Below are 16,878 nucleotides of genomic sequence, written 5' to 3'. Positions count from 1 at the left end.
AATGCATTTGGTGCCAAAGCAATGATAAATGATCCACAGTTTAGCTCACAAAGACTTCTGTTATGTTCACGGTGTGAAGAGTTTTGAAAAAGTGACTTAGGTATCGAGAAATGTGTCCTAGCAATTGTTAAAAAAAAATAAAAAAACTTTAATGTTTTGCACATGTTTCTGTGATGGGTAGGGGTTGGGTTATGCTGTAGAAAATATCATTAACATGTTCTAAAATCAATGGGGTGTGTGTGTGTGTGTGTGTTTTAGGTAGATATGAGAGGTGGTACATTTGAATGCAACAGAATATGGTTTCTTTCAAATAGAAGCACATGACAACCAAAGTGGTGTGATCATTTTGAAAACCCTAACGTATACAGACCCTTTCCAAAAAATTAGAATATCATGGAAAAGTTTATTTATTTCCATAATTCCATTCAAAATGTTAAACTTCCATAGATTATAGATTCAGGGCCCACAGCTTAAACTATTTCAAGTATTTAGTTGTTTATTTGTACATAATTTGGGCTTCCAGCTCATAAAACCCACGAAAACAGGATTTCAAAAAATTTGAATATTACATGAAATCACACAGTAATTACACAGTGATACCATGGTCATTGAACCAGGTTTTGGTTCTTTTGGCAGTGTGGGCAGGTGCAAATCCTGCTGGAAAATGAAGGAAGCATGAAGTGCTCTGAAAATTTCCTGGTAGACGGCTGTGTTGACTGGATTTAATAAAGCACAGTGGACCAAAGTCCACTTTTCTGATGAGAGCAAATTTTGCATCTCATTTGGAAACCAAGGTCCCAGAGTCTGGAGGAAGAATGGAGAGGCACACAATCCAAGATGCTTGAAGTCCAGTGTGAAGTTTCCACAGTCTGTGTTGGTTTGGGGAGCCATGTCATCGGCTGGTGTTGGTCCACTGTGCTGTCCACTCAACGCAGCCGTCTACCAGGACATTTCCAGAGCACTTCATGCTTCCTTCAGCAGACAAGCTTTATGGAGATGCTTCCTTCATTTTCCAGCAGGATTTGCACCTGCCCACACTGCCAGAATAACCAAAACCTGGTTCAATGACCATGGTATCACTGTGTAATTACTGTGTGATTTCATGTAATATTCTAATTTTTTTAAATCCTGTTTTCGTGGGTTTTATGAGCTGGAAGCCCAAATTATGTACAAATAAACAACTAAATACTTGAAATCGTATCTGTGGGCCCTGAATCTATAATCTATGGAAGTTTAACGTTTTGAATGCAATTATGGAAATAAATAAACTTTTCCATGATATTCTAATTTTTTGGAAAGGGTCTATAGTATGAATGGTAAATCTTTGAACCTCAATCAAAACTGAAAGTTTATAACGCTTGAATAAGCACCTAATATCCCAGTAGCCTTGTTTTGGCTTCCTTTCACTTTTGTAACATTAATCCAGGCTACCTCGATTGGAGATTTGAGGATTTATTTTGGTTCAATATTCCAATCACCTCACAATATACAGAATAAAGAGTGCAAACAGGACATAGTAACTAGGATCAATATTTTTGGAGCGTGATGTAAGATATTGCCACCTGAGGACCAACTGTATTGGATTCTACTCCGACTTTTCAGCGCTTCGGAAGCTTGTAAAATCTGAAGGTTGCACCATTCCTCCTTGGCACTCTCTGAAAGCAGGAAAAACAAAGTTTTCTATTAAACGTCTTGTCATGTGTAATCTGTTTTTTCATCATGACAGGAGATTGCTGCATCCAACTGCACTTGGCCGGATCTTATGAAAATAATTGTTTTTGCTTATTAATTGCATACTAACATCCTCTTTTCAGTTCTTTTTAACTTTGATTTGCTGTAGAGTTGTCGTTATTATTCTGAAACACGCCGGGACGCTCAGCAGGTTTTAATTGTTGACACAGAATGTCGGTAATATTAACTCACTAACACACTTCCCAAACATTTGTGTATTCCCAGGAATAGACTGCTTTTGTTTCAGGAGTTCCTGTTTCTATGAACACTAGAAAACTTGTGTGTTGCTTCTGAATCTTTTGAGAGTTATAAAGGTCACACTGTGGTGATGTTGGGTTGGTTCAGCTATATCAGTGACTGCTACACACATTCAGACATGCAAAGCTGAAGAAAAGTCTTATCTGTTTTCCTGTTGTCTCTCAGCCATGCAGTTTTTATTTTCTCTCACATACACTCTTAAAAACAAAGGTTCACTTCCAAACACTTCTTTGGGGAATTAAAAATGTTTTTTTTTTATGGCATCACTGCAAAAATTCCCACAGTGACAATGACATCAAATTATTTGATAACAAAAGCTATAAGGGTAGTGAATCCAAAAATGAAACCAAATCTCTATGACTTTCATTCTTCCCTGAAACACTGTTTTTCAATGAAAGTCATTTGGTTTCAAAACAATATTAGACCCTTGACTTTCATTGTATCGACAAAAAAAAACATTTCTAAAATATCTTCTAAGTTTGTAACCATGTGAGGCTGAGTAAATGATGAGAGAATTTTATTTTTGGATGCACTATCCCTTTAAGGGCCATTATTGTTAAGAAATTATCGAATTACATTATGGACTTTTTAGTCATTTTTATTAGTTGCAGGTTCTATATCTAGTAGACCGTAAGAACTGTGTAAGTCCATGTCCATTTTGCCTTTAGTTCATAATTTAAATTGTCAATAAGTCTTTTATTTCATCCTTTAAAATTGCTGAACACCTATGAAATGGCCTTCAAATGACTGGTAAGTACAAAGCACCTTCTGATGTGGTGTCTGAATGGTAATTGAATATACTAAATTAATATTTATACTTACAAACAGGTTTATTTTCAACATGTCATGAAGTCATTAAATCTGGGACAGTATTTATGGGGCCAAATATATGAAAAGAATTGTACATAGGCTTTTGACCAGTAGAGTTAACTGAGAGTAATAATTGCTGGTCATGATAACATGATTCATCCAAAGTTCTATAAATTCCTTGTCATTATGTCTTAATAGTAAATTGGATACTGTGCTGGGTCTTTGAATTGTGTTAAAGATGTTTAGGCTTCCTAAATATCTTAAAAACATTAATCTAAAAGAGAAAGCAGGGGATGAATTCTTGTTGAATGCGATTGAAAAAGACACTTGCTGTTGGTATGCTGGTGAAGTATGACAACAAAAACCCATCACAAAGTAATAAAGCCACCCACAGGACACACATTCTTACAAATGCACTAGTAATTGCTGTCTTATAAGTACAGACAATAATGGTTCAGATGCTTGCATTATGCATTTGCAAAACTACTTAACCTTATGGCATTATGTGATGTTTTATGTCGTCTGTATTGTGTATCTTTTCAGTCATTGTTTGAAGTAGTTTTGAATATAGAACAGGTTTTTTTTTTTTTTGGTTCAAAGAAAGAAACAACAGAAGACATTTTAATTTCACAGGTGTAAATTTAAACAATAAAAACCTGAAAACACCTCAAGCTACAATGTCAAAGCAATTCATTTTATAACCTACTAAAACTCCTTTTTGGCAACAAAAGTAAAACAGAAAAGAAATTATCACCCTCAAAATGTGGTTAAATCATTCAATCAAGCCTCTTCTCATTGCTCAACGGCTCCAAACTGCTTGCTGTCAGAATGATTAAGTGTTTTGCATTTTTTTGCTTCTGCAATTGGTCACCTTGATCAGACCATTTTGCTCCCCCCCTCAGGGTAATATGTAAATTATTAACCACATACTAGTATTAAATTATAGTAGCATTAAAATTATATTTTATATTTGTTTTAAGGCTTACAAGTTAACTTAATCCATTTGTGTGTGTGCGCGTGTGTGTGTGTGTGTGCGTGCGTGCATGGTCCTGGTAAACCCTATGTTGTAAGATAGTAATACCAGAATTTTTGAACTTGTGGAGACTTTTTTTTGTCCCCATGAGGAAAACAGCTTATAAATCATACTTAATTATGTTTTTGGTAGGTTTATGGGTAGGGTTAGGGGATATAATATACAGTTTGTACAGTATAAAAAGCATTATGTATGTAGAAAGTCCCTATAAGACATGGAAACTAGTGTGTGTGTGTGTGTGTGTGTGTGTGTGTGTGTGTGTGTGTGTACGTGCGTGCGTGCGTGCGTGCGTGTCTGGTCCTGGTAAACCCTATGTTGTAAGATAGTAATACCAGAATTTTTGAACTTGTGGAGACTTTTTTTTTGTCCCCATGAGGAAAACAGCTTATAAATCATACTAAATTATGTTTTTGGTAGGTTTATGGGTAGGGTTAGGGGATATAATATACAGTTTGTACAGTATAAAAAGCATTATGTATGTAGAAAGTCCCTAAGACATGAAAACTAGTGTGTGTGTGTGTGTGTGTGTGTGTGTGTGTGTGTGTGTGTGTGTGTGTGTGTGTGTGTGTGTGTGTGTGTGTGTGCGTGTACTCACTCCTCTAAACGGTGCAAGAAGCTGTCGATCTGTTCTTTAGGAATTTCTCCATCCAGATGGGCCAAGTATGTGTACAGCCCCTGAAATGTGTCGAAAGGAATCTGGGCTGAACCACCCTCAGAGTCCTCTGTGAGTATTTCACATGCATGTTTCAAAGCACTCATGATGGCCTGTGGGAACAGTACAGTGGGCTTTCTTTCAAAACTTACACTTGACTTTTACAACATAATTTAGCACATTTTGAATGAATTTATGAATCAGTCTTTATGAATCATCCTTGTTCAACTCCTTGAATGTTAAGACCATTTCAAATCAAACACTGCCATCTAGAGTCAGTTAGTAGAATTACAACACCTCAAATGATTCTACCACCACACAATATCATTAACGTATGGTAAGAACATAAATAAGTTCTTATACTCACCCCACCCAACGCACTACATCCTAAAGCAAAAAACTGCATCCAATTGATATTTTCACTGAAGTTTCCAAGAGTGAGGATTGTGTCAAGCTGTTCAATTGGCAAGCACAGATCTTTCCACTTCCAAAGAAGCTCCTCTTTTGTAATGATTTTGTTAGGTGCGAACTACAGGCAAGATAAATCTCATCAATATTCATAAATATACATCTGATGCACTGTGTATAAAACATACAAGAGAGATGCAGTGGATCACACCTGTTGATGAAGGATCTTTAAAAGGCCTGGTGTCAGTCCTGTGTCTGTTTTCTGAGTTGCCACTGGCATTTCCAGTCTCTCCTTGACTGATATGCCCTGACCTTTTGATAAAGCTGAAAAATAGCTGAAGGAGAAGCAGTTTTATTGTCACTGCATTACATTTCAATTGCAATATAAAGCATAGCATACATCATACACTACCGATCAGATGTTTAGAATTATTTTATTTTAAAGAAGTCAGTAATATTGTGAAATATTATTACAATTTAAAATAATTTCCATTTTATTATATTTTTTAAATGTAATTTATTCTTGTGATGGCAAAGCTGAATTTTCAGCATCATTACCCAAGTTTTCAGTGTCACATGATCCTTCAGAAATCATTCTAATATGATGATTTGGTGCTCAAGAAACATTTCTGATTATTATCAGTGCTAAAAACAGTTGCAGCCTTGGTGATCATAAGAGACTTTTTTCAAAAACAAAAAATAATAAACTCCAAAACTTTCTAAACTTTTGAATGGTAGTGTATATAATGCCAATCTGATGCATTATTATAGTATAGGCTACTATAAACAACAACAACACTTAACTCAGCTGCCCATTGTAGCACATCACATGGCTGTGTTTTAATTGCAGCTTTTGTGAACTGCTTTAGAATATTAGGCAGCTCTGGGGGGATGTTGATCTGCTGGGCGCAGTACATTGTTTCAGGAGGAGGCATCACTATAGGCTGTATTTTAAGATAATGACCAGGAGAAAGTGAACACAAAAGAACACAGAAAGGACATTAGGCAGTCAGAATATCATTCAATACATGCAATATGGAAAAGGAAAATTGTGGTACTTAAATTGGCTAGCACAGGTGCTCAAGCTCAAACTAAATAGCATCTAATCTTAACGCACTAAAGGACTTACCGTTTTAAGTTAAGTTTATTTTAAATACAGAGTTATGTCCTTGGTCCTTCTTAATAAATATATCCTAGTACTTTGTAGTATATTACTTTGTCATCTTATAGGATGTCTGTTTTTCATAGCAACGGGTTGTTTGTAAGCATCACCTAGAAACCGAAAAAGGCTCCGAGATCTGATTGGTCAATGCCAACATAAAAGGCGTTAACCAGAGCAAATGTTGTTGCCATGTCCGCTGTAAGTGGCTTGTTTCTCTCATAAAAAGGAAACTGAGGGATTTATTTCTAGAATTCACGAGACTATGCTAACGTTACTTAAAATAGGCATACTTTAAAAAGATTTTGCCTTGAATTAATATATTTTATTACCTAATATTTCTAAGGAATGCTTTTTTTTAACCGAGTTGCTTTCTCTTATGATATCTGGCAACACTCTAACAGAACCGTTCCGTTTACGTCTATTTTTTTATTTACTTTTTTTTTTTTTTCAGTAACTTGCTATATGCTTTTCATCGTGTTCCAGAAACATTACAAACAGTTAAATATGTAATTATAAGAAAGTTCCGATATGCTCATGAGCACAAGACGTGGACTTCCGTGAAAGTAAAGTCCGAGTTTACAGCGTGCAAAGTGAAAGCTTGCATGATCATGCAAGCTTTCACTTTGCACGCTGTAAACTCGGTTGTCTGTGTTCAGCAGCTGTATTTAATTTAAAGTTTTCTTTCCTACACTAACCTACATACCAGCGATATTTGCAAAACGATGGATGTTCGGAAGTATTTGGCACGTATCAGCTGTTCTGGTCCATGTCCTCCGACATTGGAGACATTGCGATATGTTCACCTGAATCACTTAATGGCAGTTCCCTTTGAGAACCTCACTGTTCATATCGGAGAGCGGGTCAGGCTTGAGTTGCCGCTTCTATATGAAAAAATCGTCCTCATGCGCCGTGGAGGATTCTGCTTTGAGAACAATGGACTGTTCTCTTGGCTTTTGTCTCAGATGGGCTTTGACGTGACTATTCTCTCCGCACAGGTCAGGAATCGGTTCACCGGTGCTTACGGACCTCCCTTCGACCACTTCATCATGATGGTGAAGCTGGATGGACACAGGTGGCTCTGTGATGTTGGGTTTGGATCCGGGTTCCAGCTCCCTCTTTCTCTTGAGACAGATAGTCCTCAAGCCCAGAGCCACGGAGTGTATCGAATCAGATCTCAGGGAGACTTCATTTTCATGGAAACGAAATCTGAGACTGAAGTATCAGGGAGTGCAGAAGAAGAATGTTGGTTGGAACAGTACAAATTCACCCTGGAGTCACGTGAAAGAGATGATTTCAGAGCCATGTGTGACTACCATCAGAGTTCTGTTAGCTCGATTTTCTTCTGCAAATCTCTCTGTTCACTCTTATTGCCCACTGGAAGAATCACAATCATGGGCCGCAGACTGATTATAACCAGTTTGACCTCGGAGGATGGACAGCAAGCTATGAAAACCACTACAGATCTTTCAAACGAAGAAATTACAGAGTTGTTGAGAGAGAAGTTTGGAATTGTTCTTCCTTCTCCACTCACTCCAAAAGATGTTGAGATTGTACCACCACCAGTTACTTATTAAGTCATTACTTTATTGGTTGGGTCACTCTTGTTTTTTAATATTTTTTGCATTATAAACACAAGGAAATATTAAAATGTACATATTGTTTTTTCTTTGTACTCTATATAAAGTTTTATGAATAACATTAATATTTTATAGATTAAGATGTTGAGAGTTATTTCATGAAGTGCCTTTTCCATGTTGTAAAAGTGATTTTAAGTAGGCCTACATGTCTTTTTAACAATCAGACAAATTATGTCTAAAGTGTTTATAAATTAGTAACATTTAAAATAAAATAAAGTTACTGGATCTTTGTTGACGTGTTCATTAGTTTTTATTTGTATATTTTCAGTTGGTTTAAGTTTTAGTCATTTTGTTGTGTGCTTTTTTCATTTTGATCAGTTTTTTAATATTTCTATTTTGCTGTTATATATTTTTATTGCAGTTTTAGTCATTTTAATAGGCTACTAACTTATCCTTATTTGGTTTAGTTGCCAACAATTTAACATCTATAATGTAACATAATATTTTTTATTTTGAATCAGTTTTATTTAAATGAAAACTATTTTTAATAGTCTAATATGAACACTGCGTTGTTCAAGTCATTGTTTACACATGATCGAGACACAAAATATATTAAATACGTATCTTATTTGTAATACGTCCCAGGTAATACATTTTTTGCGGAGAATGCGAGATTGATAATTCACAATTCTTTACAAAAACGTATCAAAAGCTCTCGCTTGTCCTCACAGACTTGCCGTAGCAGCAGTGTTGCCAAGTCCGCGGTTCTGCAACTGGATACTATTGGAGAAATTGGGATACTTTTACACTGTTGCCGCGGGTTGTTTGTGTAGTGCACGGGTTAAAGCGATTTTTTTACCCACCGGAAAGTGAGTTTTATCGGGGAACCACCCTCGAACGCGATTTGGCTAATTTTGGCCGTGATTGGGTTAGTTTTGATTAGCAGTTGGGCTGGTTTTGTTGTGCAGACCTGGCAACCCTGCATAACAGAGCGCTGTTCTCAAGAAAAAATGTCAAATCTTAGGAAAATAGCCAAGGTAAGAAGTGCATGAATTAAATTTGTGGAAATACTGTTGTATTTTTATTTGTAATTAACTTTGATAACTATGCATTTTAAGAAAACTGAGATCATTTTAAGGATGCGCGCATCTCGGCTGCAGCACTGATGTTACGTTAGCTAAGCTAACTGCAGCTTGACCTGATAAGGTTTTTTTCATTGCGATGTTAATGTTTAACTGGCTTATAATTTATATGTATTTTTTAAGGACTATCATTTTCTTGCTGCATGATAAGTATATTACTGTCGTTGACGTTTTCTAATTAATTGTGCTATACCTGGAATTCAAGCAATGTCTCTTTAGTGAGTGAAACTATGAAACTGTTTTATGTGAAACTGATGCTTCAGTGTTCTGCCTAATAAACAAGGCAACTCCTATTATGTTAACATGCTGCTTCTTTTTGCTCCATTGTAATGCTGTTTTTCAGTTGTCCGATAATCATACTACATATATGAATACATCATTTGCTATGCTTCTGGGGTTCTTATGACTTATTTTATAATATTTGTTTTTTGTGCCCTTCCCTGTTCAGGTGGTGCTGCCCGTGGCAGTGCCTGGAGCCCTTGGCCTGATGTCCGCCACTGTTTTTGCTGCAAGCGAGGCCAAAGAAAACAACACCACCCTAATGACTGATGAGGTACTTCCTGTGAAGTGTGTTTTGGGATGTTGTGGGTCAGAACGAGGAGGTCATTTGCTTGATGTTAAGTGTTTTTACAATACCCCTTTATTTTTCAGCTTTCACTCTATAACACGCCTGAGTCCAAGCTGAGGTATGAGGAGCCCGAGGTTGGTCATGTTGAGCAGGGAGTGGCGTCTCTGAGAAAGACGGTGGAACCTTATATTTCATGGTGTCAGGTATGCTTTAAAACTGCCTTTTTTTTAGTGATTCAGAAAGAAAAGCTTGACTTCTAGGGAAACAAAATGTAGTTAATACAGTGTAAATCAATAAGATGCAGATAAATAAGATAAAGATAATATCAGTATACATGCATTTCTTCTCCATATTTTATGTATTCATTTATTATTTAAATTTCATAATGTTTGGTTTATAGTTCTCGTGATTTCTTTATGACTCTTGTCCACCTCCAGGAAAAGACACAGTTTACCGTGGAGAAAGTACAGGTAAGTTATGCTGGCTTTTTTAGCCACAATTATTATGCTCTTAATTTATGATTGTGATAAATAATTACAAAATGAACCTGTAATATATCTGTTACCTAAAATGTTCTCTCTTTTAATCATAGTCTTACTACAAGACTGTTGAGCCCGGTGTGAGTAACACTCAAAATATTGTAAAGGGTACGGACAAAAACATACACTTACCAAGAGTTTTCAATCTTTTAGATGCCACAAACCCCCATATATGATCATTTTCATGCGAGGGACCCCCATCCTAAAATTTAAAAGGCATTTTTATATTTATATAATATTTATAAAATATTATATATTAAATTTAGTTTTATGTTACTTTACTAAGTTTTTTTTCACTCACTATAGTACTTTACTATGTATTATTTATTTTATTCCTAATTTTTTATTTATTAATTTGTTTATTTCTTTAATGTATTTTTATAATTAATTTTAATATATTGTATTAAATATTTTTTTATATTGTTTTTGTTTATCTCATTTGTATCTATATATAATTGTTTTATATACAATTATTTTTTCTTTTTTATATTTGAATCTTATTATATTATTTATTTATTTGTTTTAAACAATTATTATTTATATACATTTTCAACACTGTTTTTTTCTAAACATTTCCTCGGACTCCCATAGCACTCCATCCCTGGACCCCAGTATGAAACCCCTATACTACTGTTTGTGTGGTTATATTAAACAGTATTGCATTTCTTTTTTTCTCAGATATATATGCATTTTTGAATGACCCTCCATCCGAGTTCTATGCCAGTGTGGGTGTTATAGGTTTTTCTGGAATTCTGGGACTTTATTTAGCAAAAGGTATGATTCTTATTCATTATTTGTTATTATTTATTCCATTTTAATCATATCAAGGTCTTTGACCTGTAACATCTGTTCTGTGTCATTATTAACTACTGTTTTGGTTCTTTTTATTTATTTTGTCTGGGTAGGCAGTACAATCAAGAGAATGATGTTCCCCACTGGGCTGATGGCTCTCAGCGCCTCTATGTTCTACCCACAACATGCTGCCTCCGTTGCCAGGGCAAGTTTACATTTCTTTCTGTACAGATGGACAGAGTCTGTGGTTGTTTCTCGGCAGGCCGCCCAATACACACAGCAGTAACTGAGGCTTTGAATATCACTTGCATCCTGGGATATTAACAGCACTTGCCTGAAGGAAATTCGGTCTGTGAATTGTGTGTTCTGATAGTCTGTGTTCCTTCCTCTGTTTTCCCTGTGCGGCCATCCATAAGTGTAGAACTAGAAAGTGGAGGGATATTTTGAGAATTTTTCTATGGATAAGCTCTGTCAATTAAAGTGAATAATATACTATTGGCTACCTCACTGGAACAGCACAGAAAATTATATGAACACTAAGTTAATGCTTTAATATTTGCACAATTGTAAAGATTTAAAGGGATAGTTCACCCAAAAATGAAAATTCTGTCATCATTTACTCACCCTCAAGTTGTTTCAAGCCTGTACAAATTTCTTTCTTCTGTTGAACACAAAAGAAGATATTTTAAAGAATGTTGGTAATCAAACATTGACTTCTATAGTATGGAGAGAAAGAAAATACTATGGAAGTCAATGGGGCCCATCAACTGTTTGGTTACTGAAATTATTCAAAACAAATTATTTTGTGTTTAAAGGAGCTGTATGTAAGAAATGTTAATTAATCAATTAATTTCAATTAATCATAAAATGGCCCTGATATGTCACTAGACATTAAGAAATCATGTTCATTTCAAATACTCATATCACTGACAACAGTAGTATGGCCAGGGGGGGAGGGGGAGGGGATACACCGCTCTACAGTAATTTGAAAGTGATTGCAGTACCAGTTTTGGCCACAATCTTACATACGGCTCCTTTAACAGAAGAAAGAAACTCATACAGGTTTGGAACCACTTGAGGGGGAGTTAAATATTAGAATTGTATAGTCTACTGATGATGGGTAATATGACCTGATTGTGTTTTCTCAACACAAGTGTTTCTGTTTGTTTTTAATAGACCACAAAAGACTACATATTTTCCCGGGGTTCAGAAGGGCGAGTTGTTTTGGAGGAGCTGCTGAGAGGGAAGTCACCATCCAAGGACAAAGTGAGGAGAAATCTGATACTTGGCACAGTGTTGTCCTAGTTTTTTTCCCTCTCCCAAGACAGATTGCATACAGTGCTAATGTCTTGAGCAGGTTCGGACCAAATGTCTTTAAGGTTTAATTGCCTTTGACTAAATTGTTATGCCGCATTCTTGAAGAAACTTTCACAGACATGCACTTCCAAGATATGGTTCATGCTGCGCAATATCATGCAATGTCGTAATTATGAGATAACAGCATGTGAATCAAGGTTAAAACGAAAACTATGACTAAAACTATTGGTCAAAAAAAAATTTGTAAACTGAAATAAAATAGACATTTTAACTTACATGAAAAACTAAACTAAACTAACAACAGTTACTGAAAAACTAAATGAAACAAAATAATAATAAGCAAAAATAAATAATCGTTTTCGTAATTAATAAGCACTGGAAAAAATCATTTTTTTCCATTCCACTGCGCTACTTTATTTTTCAATGTTATGACCGTTGCGCTCGAGTCTTGCGTCTTCTGTAGCATCACGTGCATTACACGACGCTCTAAAAACGCGGCACTCTAGTTCAACTTTTAAAAGACGCGTATCGAGACCTTGCGCCTTTTCCCCACTGCGCCCGCGTCTTTTTTCCCGATTTTCAAAGAAAAATCGCTTTCTGTGTGAACCAGCCCTAAGAAGCAGAAATGGCCAAATAAGTACTTCCATCATGTCTAGAGACCAAATTCAGCTGTACCTATATTCCAGGTAAGATAACCATCTCATGTGAAACTAGCCTAAACAACATAGGCCTACCACACACATATTAGACATGATACCACACTGAGCAGAAAACGGAAAAAACAAATAGCATGTCTATGGCCCAGAAATAGATGTACATTTGTCAGAGTAGAAGTATACTAAATGTCTGGTCTGAACAAAACATTTGAATATGAGTATAACTATGAGTAGGCCTATATGATTTTAAACGATGCAATAGACAAAAAGCATAAATGGATCAATACAAGAATAATGTTTGAAAGGATTAATCATAGAAATAACCTTAAAGAATAATCATAATAATCATACGCATGTCTTTTTCTTTTTCTTATACACCACATTTAACAAGATTTCATTTTTAATGAGTATGAATGAATAATTTTTACTTTTTAGTTGCATTTGTTTGTTCATTCTCAAACAATTATTATTTTTTTATTATTAAGAGGTTTTCACAAGAGTTAACTGTAAACCGCAAACATTAAACTTTGCTGAAATTAAATGTCTTTAACTGGAAGTGTTCTGTTAACTCTGCTAAACTATAATTACTAAAACTGAAACTAAATATATAAAAACTAAATAGAAATGTGTTCACAAAACCATTAATGAAACTAACTAAAACTAAACTGAAATTTATAGGATATTAGAAAATGATATTAAAATAAAAACTAAACGTCCTCGGACTTGGAATTAAGCTTTTCTATGACAACACTATCAGTCTGCAGCGATCACGTGGCACAAATGGGAGATCTCAGAAAATTCCCAATTAACAAGCTGTAATTACGAGTTTTACTAGGATGTGAATGGTTTTTACAAGTCTTAATCTTGTAGTTACGGTAATAATGACATGGCATGAAGGCACCTTCAGTCTGATTTTTCACAATCAGTCTGATTGAAAAGTCCCTTATGCTTACCAAGACTGCATTTGTTTGATTAAAAATACAGTAAAATATTTTGTATACTATATTTTCAATAGAAAATGAACTCTTTTAATATATTTAATTCTTGTGATAAAAAAGCTGAATTTTCAAAGCTGAATAATATGCTGATCAGGAAACATTTATTATTAGCAATGTTGAAAAACAGTTGTGATGCTTAATATTTCTGTCAAAAATGTGACTGTTTTCAGGATTCTTTGATGAATAGAAATTTCAAAAGAATAGCATTTATTTGAAATAGAAATCATTTGTTACATTATAAATGGTTTTACGGTCACTTTTGATCAATTTAATGCATCTTTGATGAATAAATGTATCAGTTTCTTTACAAAAAATGTATCCCAATAATTTAGGTAAGTCCAAAATCAATAGTGGGAGACCGTTTTGATGGCACCTATATTTAATATCAAGAGCCTCCTAAAATTTGTGGAATGAATACTTTTCCTTCTTTGTAATGGTTTACCCTTTTCTTTACAGGTTGAGAAGACACAGAAAACAGACAGCCAAAAATCAAGTTGAGACAAAGCAGTAATTTATGAGAAGTTCCTGCTTTGCACCTGGATTGTGTTCTCTTATCAATGCACTGACTAGTTTAGTGGTTTTTGCTGTATTATTTTATTGACCGTGTTTACTGAAACTGTATATTTGACCTTTATGTGCATTATATAAATTAAATTGACTTTATAAATGTACACTACACTGCAACCATTTGGACTAAGCTGAAAAAGAGAATTACCTACTTGACCTGCACTGTGAAATTTCCCGACACTTTTCAGCAACTCAATGACTTTCAGGTCTTACTGATGGGTCCAATTGTATTTCCAGAGTATTCTACACCAGTGTTGGCATTGCATTCTCTAGAGCTTTCCAGTATCGTTAAACAAAGATTTCAAACTTGCATAAGTTTACATTACCATTTCACAAACCACGTTGATAAGAATCTGTCCCATGAAACATGAACTTGGCCTAGTCTGGACATAAACAAAGGGACATTCTGCAAAGTACAGCACCCTCGAGGAAACAATCCATTCTCTGTTCATTTACAGTACAGTGCAAGTCTGCTTTTACTCTTTTACTGTTATGACTTGCACATTTGTTGTGGGAGGAATGCCTGAAGGTGTTATCTTATGCATATAATTAAATACAAATACTTTTTAGATTTTTTTTTATTTTTATTTTCCATGCATTCAATGAATAAACAATTGATATCATTTTATTGATAAGTTAATCTGACATGCAAACTATAGAATATGACTACAAGTACTGCTATAACTTAATCTCAAGACTAAATTATGTTAACATGATTAATACCCACAGTGTCTAAAATATTTAAAGTCATTAAAGTGTTTTTTGAACTGAGAAATGGCTGTGAGATATCCCTACTCCCTCATTGAACACTGGAACTTTGGGCCAGCTCACTCTTCAGCAGACATTTTCTGGAGATTCTCCTTATCAATCCTGAAAAGTCGCCATCCCTCCTGCAGCGAGAGGTCGAAAGCCCCACGTCGCTTGTAAAAGTCGATGGATGCCTTGTTGGACTCAGCCACGATAAAATGCATGCTGCTGCAACGATTCTTCATCGCTGTCTGCAGGAGGAAACAACACTTTGTGGTAGCATCTAGGCGAGTAATGCATGAAAACCACAACCATCTATAGACAACAAAACTTTTACATAATATAGTCTATTTTGAGTTTGAAACTACTTGCTTATACTATTTTGTGTAAGCAATTACAGAGTTTTGTATATAAAAAAAAATTGTATGGATTAGTGTCTTTAATGATACAAACCATGTTTGCAACAGATGAAAACGGGTGACTTACATCACTGAGGGTTTTCAGGATTTCAGACCCAATTCCAAAACCTGTGAAGTATGAAATTAATCAGGGGGATTGAGGAAATGCCTGCAGTTTCATAAGAGACACCCTTAATAACACACCCTTACCTCTGTACTCTCTCATTACATAAAAATCTTCAAGGTACAGCAGTTTGCCAATCCAAGGATCATAGGTGAAGTAGTACATGGCAAATCCAATCACAGAACAACCTATAAGTGTGAACACTGGTGTCTTACACAATTGCATTACATGTGCATGAATGTGTTTTGTGTATGAATGTTAAACAAGGGATGTAAGAACGCCTTTTTTAGGACGTAACTTCTGATAAAACGTTTCACAATCAACTGAAGAACAGACTACTCAGCTATTCAACAGTTCATTAAAGATCATCTTGGTGTTTTACCCTCGACTTTCTGATGCTCGGCTGCCACGTCTGCGACCACGCAGTGGTAAAACGGGTGATCTCCGAATCCATCCTCGAGCAGATCTAAAAAACAAAACTTGTCACCGCGGGCAAACTATTGATGACATTTCACATTTGACATATAGAGTCGTCTCACCTTTCTCAGTTAATATAACTTGGTCTTCCATTGCTTCATACTTGGCGAGTTCCTACAGAAGGTAGTAAAGAAAAAATGCTTCCTGAACTATGTTAAAGTACAAGTTCTATAACTTAGGTGATGGGCCACGGCCTAGGGCTTGTTTTCAAGCAGGTTCATATTTGCATAATTCATCAATGTCATGAACCTGATTTGAAATAATTTAACATTAATATAAAAAACAGAATAGATGTGATGTAATATGATTTCGTGCGACAGAACACCAAATAAACGTATTTTAAAACACTTTTTAAAAGTTTTCGACAGCATATTCTTACATATCTTACTTTAAAAATATCCATATGTATAAAACAGTGTGAAGTCTACCTTTATCAATCGCAATATGTCAGGCACGTCTTTGGGCTCCGCTTTACGCAAATTAAAATTGGCCATTTTCTTCTTTTGCTCTTTTTCCCTTTTCTCACTAGTCCTCTATATGTGAAGTGAAGCAAAAGGTGTTTCTTCATTCGATTCCCAGAATATTACCCTCCGCTGTCAAGTTTGGGGTTCTCCTGTAAGGGACTCGCATGCAGCAGCTGAACCGGCTGTTTTCACCTGGCTTCTGTAAATGTCTTTTGTTTATCAACTCTCGAGTCTCTAGTGGGCATATATTTGCCGGTGGGGGAGGGGTCTGAATACTTCGATTGCGGACCAATAGCAGTTGTCCATTCGAGATACGTCATGACGCAACCGTTATTATTCTCTCATGCTTGTTGGGATCAAAACACTGTAGGAATGTATGTGTTGTCAAGCGACATTACGTTAGTTGGAAGGACATTTCTTTCTAGAATAATCTAGAAGATATGTAAACTCATGTAAAA

At 35.5% G+C, this 16,878-nt stretch overlaps 4 protein-coding genes across 6 annotated transcripts; 2 read left to right on the top strand and 2 right to left on the bottom strand.

The window, feature by feature from the left end:
- Positions 1 to 1,442: 1,442 nt before the first annotated feature.
- On the bottom strand, positions 1,443 to 7,268 carry ropn1l (rhophilin associated tail protein 1-like). 2 transcript variants are annotated; one of them, XM_084102171.1, is made up of 6 exons: positions 6,758 to 7,268; positions 5,697 to 5,836; positions 5,104 to 5,227; positions 4,852 to 5,013; positions 4,428 to 4,597; positions 1,443 to 1,655 (listed from the first exon to the last, which is right to left on the bottom strand). In XM_084102171.1, exons 2-6 carry the CDS (start codon positions 5,825 to 5,827, stop codon positions 1,586 to 1,588), a joined length of 657 nt encoding a protein of 218 aa, XP_083958297.1. In that variant the 5' UTR covers positions 5,828 to 5,836; positions 6,758 to 7,268; the 3' UTR covers positions 1,443 to 1,585. The 2 variants fall into 2 exon arrangements, with proteins under 2 accessions (XP_083958297.1, XP_083958296.1); XM_084102170.1 differs by having other exon boundaries at positions 6,022 to 6,877.
- Positions 6,777 to 7,921, top strand: LOC311075075 (arylamine N-acetyltransferase, pineal gland isozyme NAT-3-like; the record flags this gene model as incomplete). Its single annotated transcript, XM_084102167.1, has 1 exon — positions 6,777 to 7,921. The coding sequence occupies one exon, from the start codon at positions 6,777 to 6,779 to the stop codon at positions 7,626 to 7,628; it is 852 nt and encodes a 283-aa protein (XP_083958293.1). The 3' UTR covers positions 7,629 to 7,921.
- A 450-nt stretch (positions 7,922 to 8,371) lies between these two features.
- Positions 8,372 to 14,985, top strand: apoob (apolipoprotein O, b). Its single transcript, XM_084102169.1, has 9 exons — positions 8,372 to 8,668; positions 9,222 to 9,326; positions 9,425 to 9,544; positions 9,779 to 9,811; positions 9,934 to 9,988; positions 10,559 to 10,654; positions 10,786 to 10,877; positions 11,849 to 11,938; positions 14,100 to 14,985. Exons 1-9 carry the CDS (start codon positions 8,642 to 8,644, stop codon positions 14,139 to 14,141), a joined length of 660 nt encoding a protein of 219 aa, XP_083958295.1. The 5' UTR covers positions 8,372 to 8,641; the 3' UTR covers positions 14,142 to 14,985.
- Positions 14,771 to 16,651, bottom strand: sat1b (spermidine/spermine N1-acetyltransferase 1b). 2 transcript variants are annotated; one of them, XM_084102175.1, is made up of 6 exons: positions 16,385 to 16,651; positions 16,019 to 16,070; positions 15,862 to 15,945; positions 15,566 to 15,667; positions 15,444 to 15,484; positions 14,771 to 15,208 (listed from the first exon to the last, which is right to left on the bottom strand). In XM_084102175.1, the coding sequence occupies exons 1-6, from the start codon at positions 16,448 to 16,450 to the stop codon at positions 15,038 to 15,040; spliced, it is 516 nt and encodes a 171-aa protein (XP_083958301.1). In that variant the 5' UTR covers positions 16,451 to 16,651; the 3' UTR covers positions 14,771 to 15,037. The 2 variants fall into 2 exon arrangements, with proteins under 2 accessions (XP_083958301.1, XP_083958302.1); XM_084102176.1 differs by lacking the exon at positions 15,566 to 15,667 and having other exon boundaries at positions 16,385 to 16,627.
- Between the last annotated feature and the right edge of the window lie 227 nt (positions 16,652 to 16,878).

The sequence above is a fragment of the Abramis brama genome (genome assembly GCF_963993115.1).
Source record: "Abramis brama genome assembly, chromosome: 24".
Taxonomy (NCBI): Eukaryota; Metazoa; Chordata; class Actinopteri; order Cypriniformes; family Leuciscidae; genus Abramis; species Abramis brama.
This window is presented reverse-complemented; position numbering and strand designations above follow the sequence as displayed.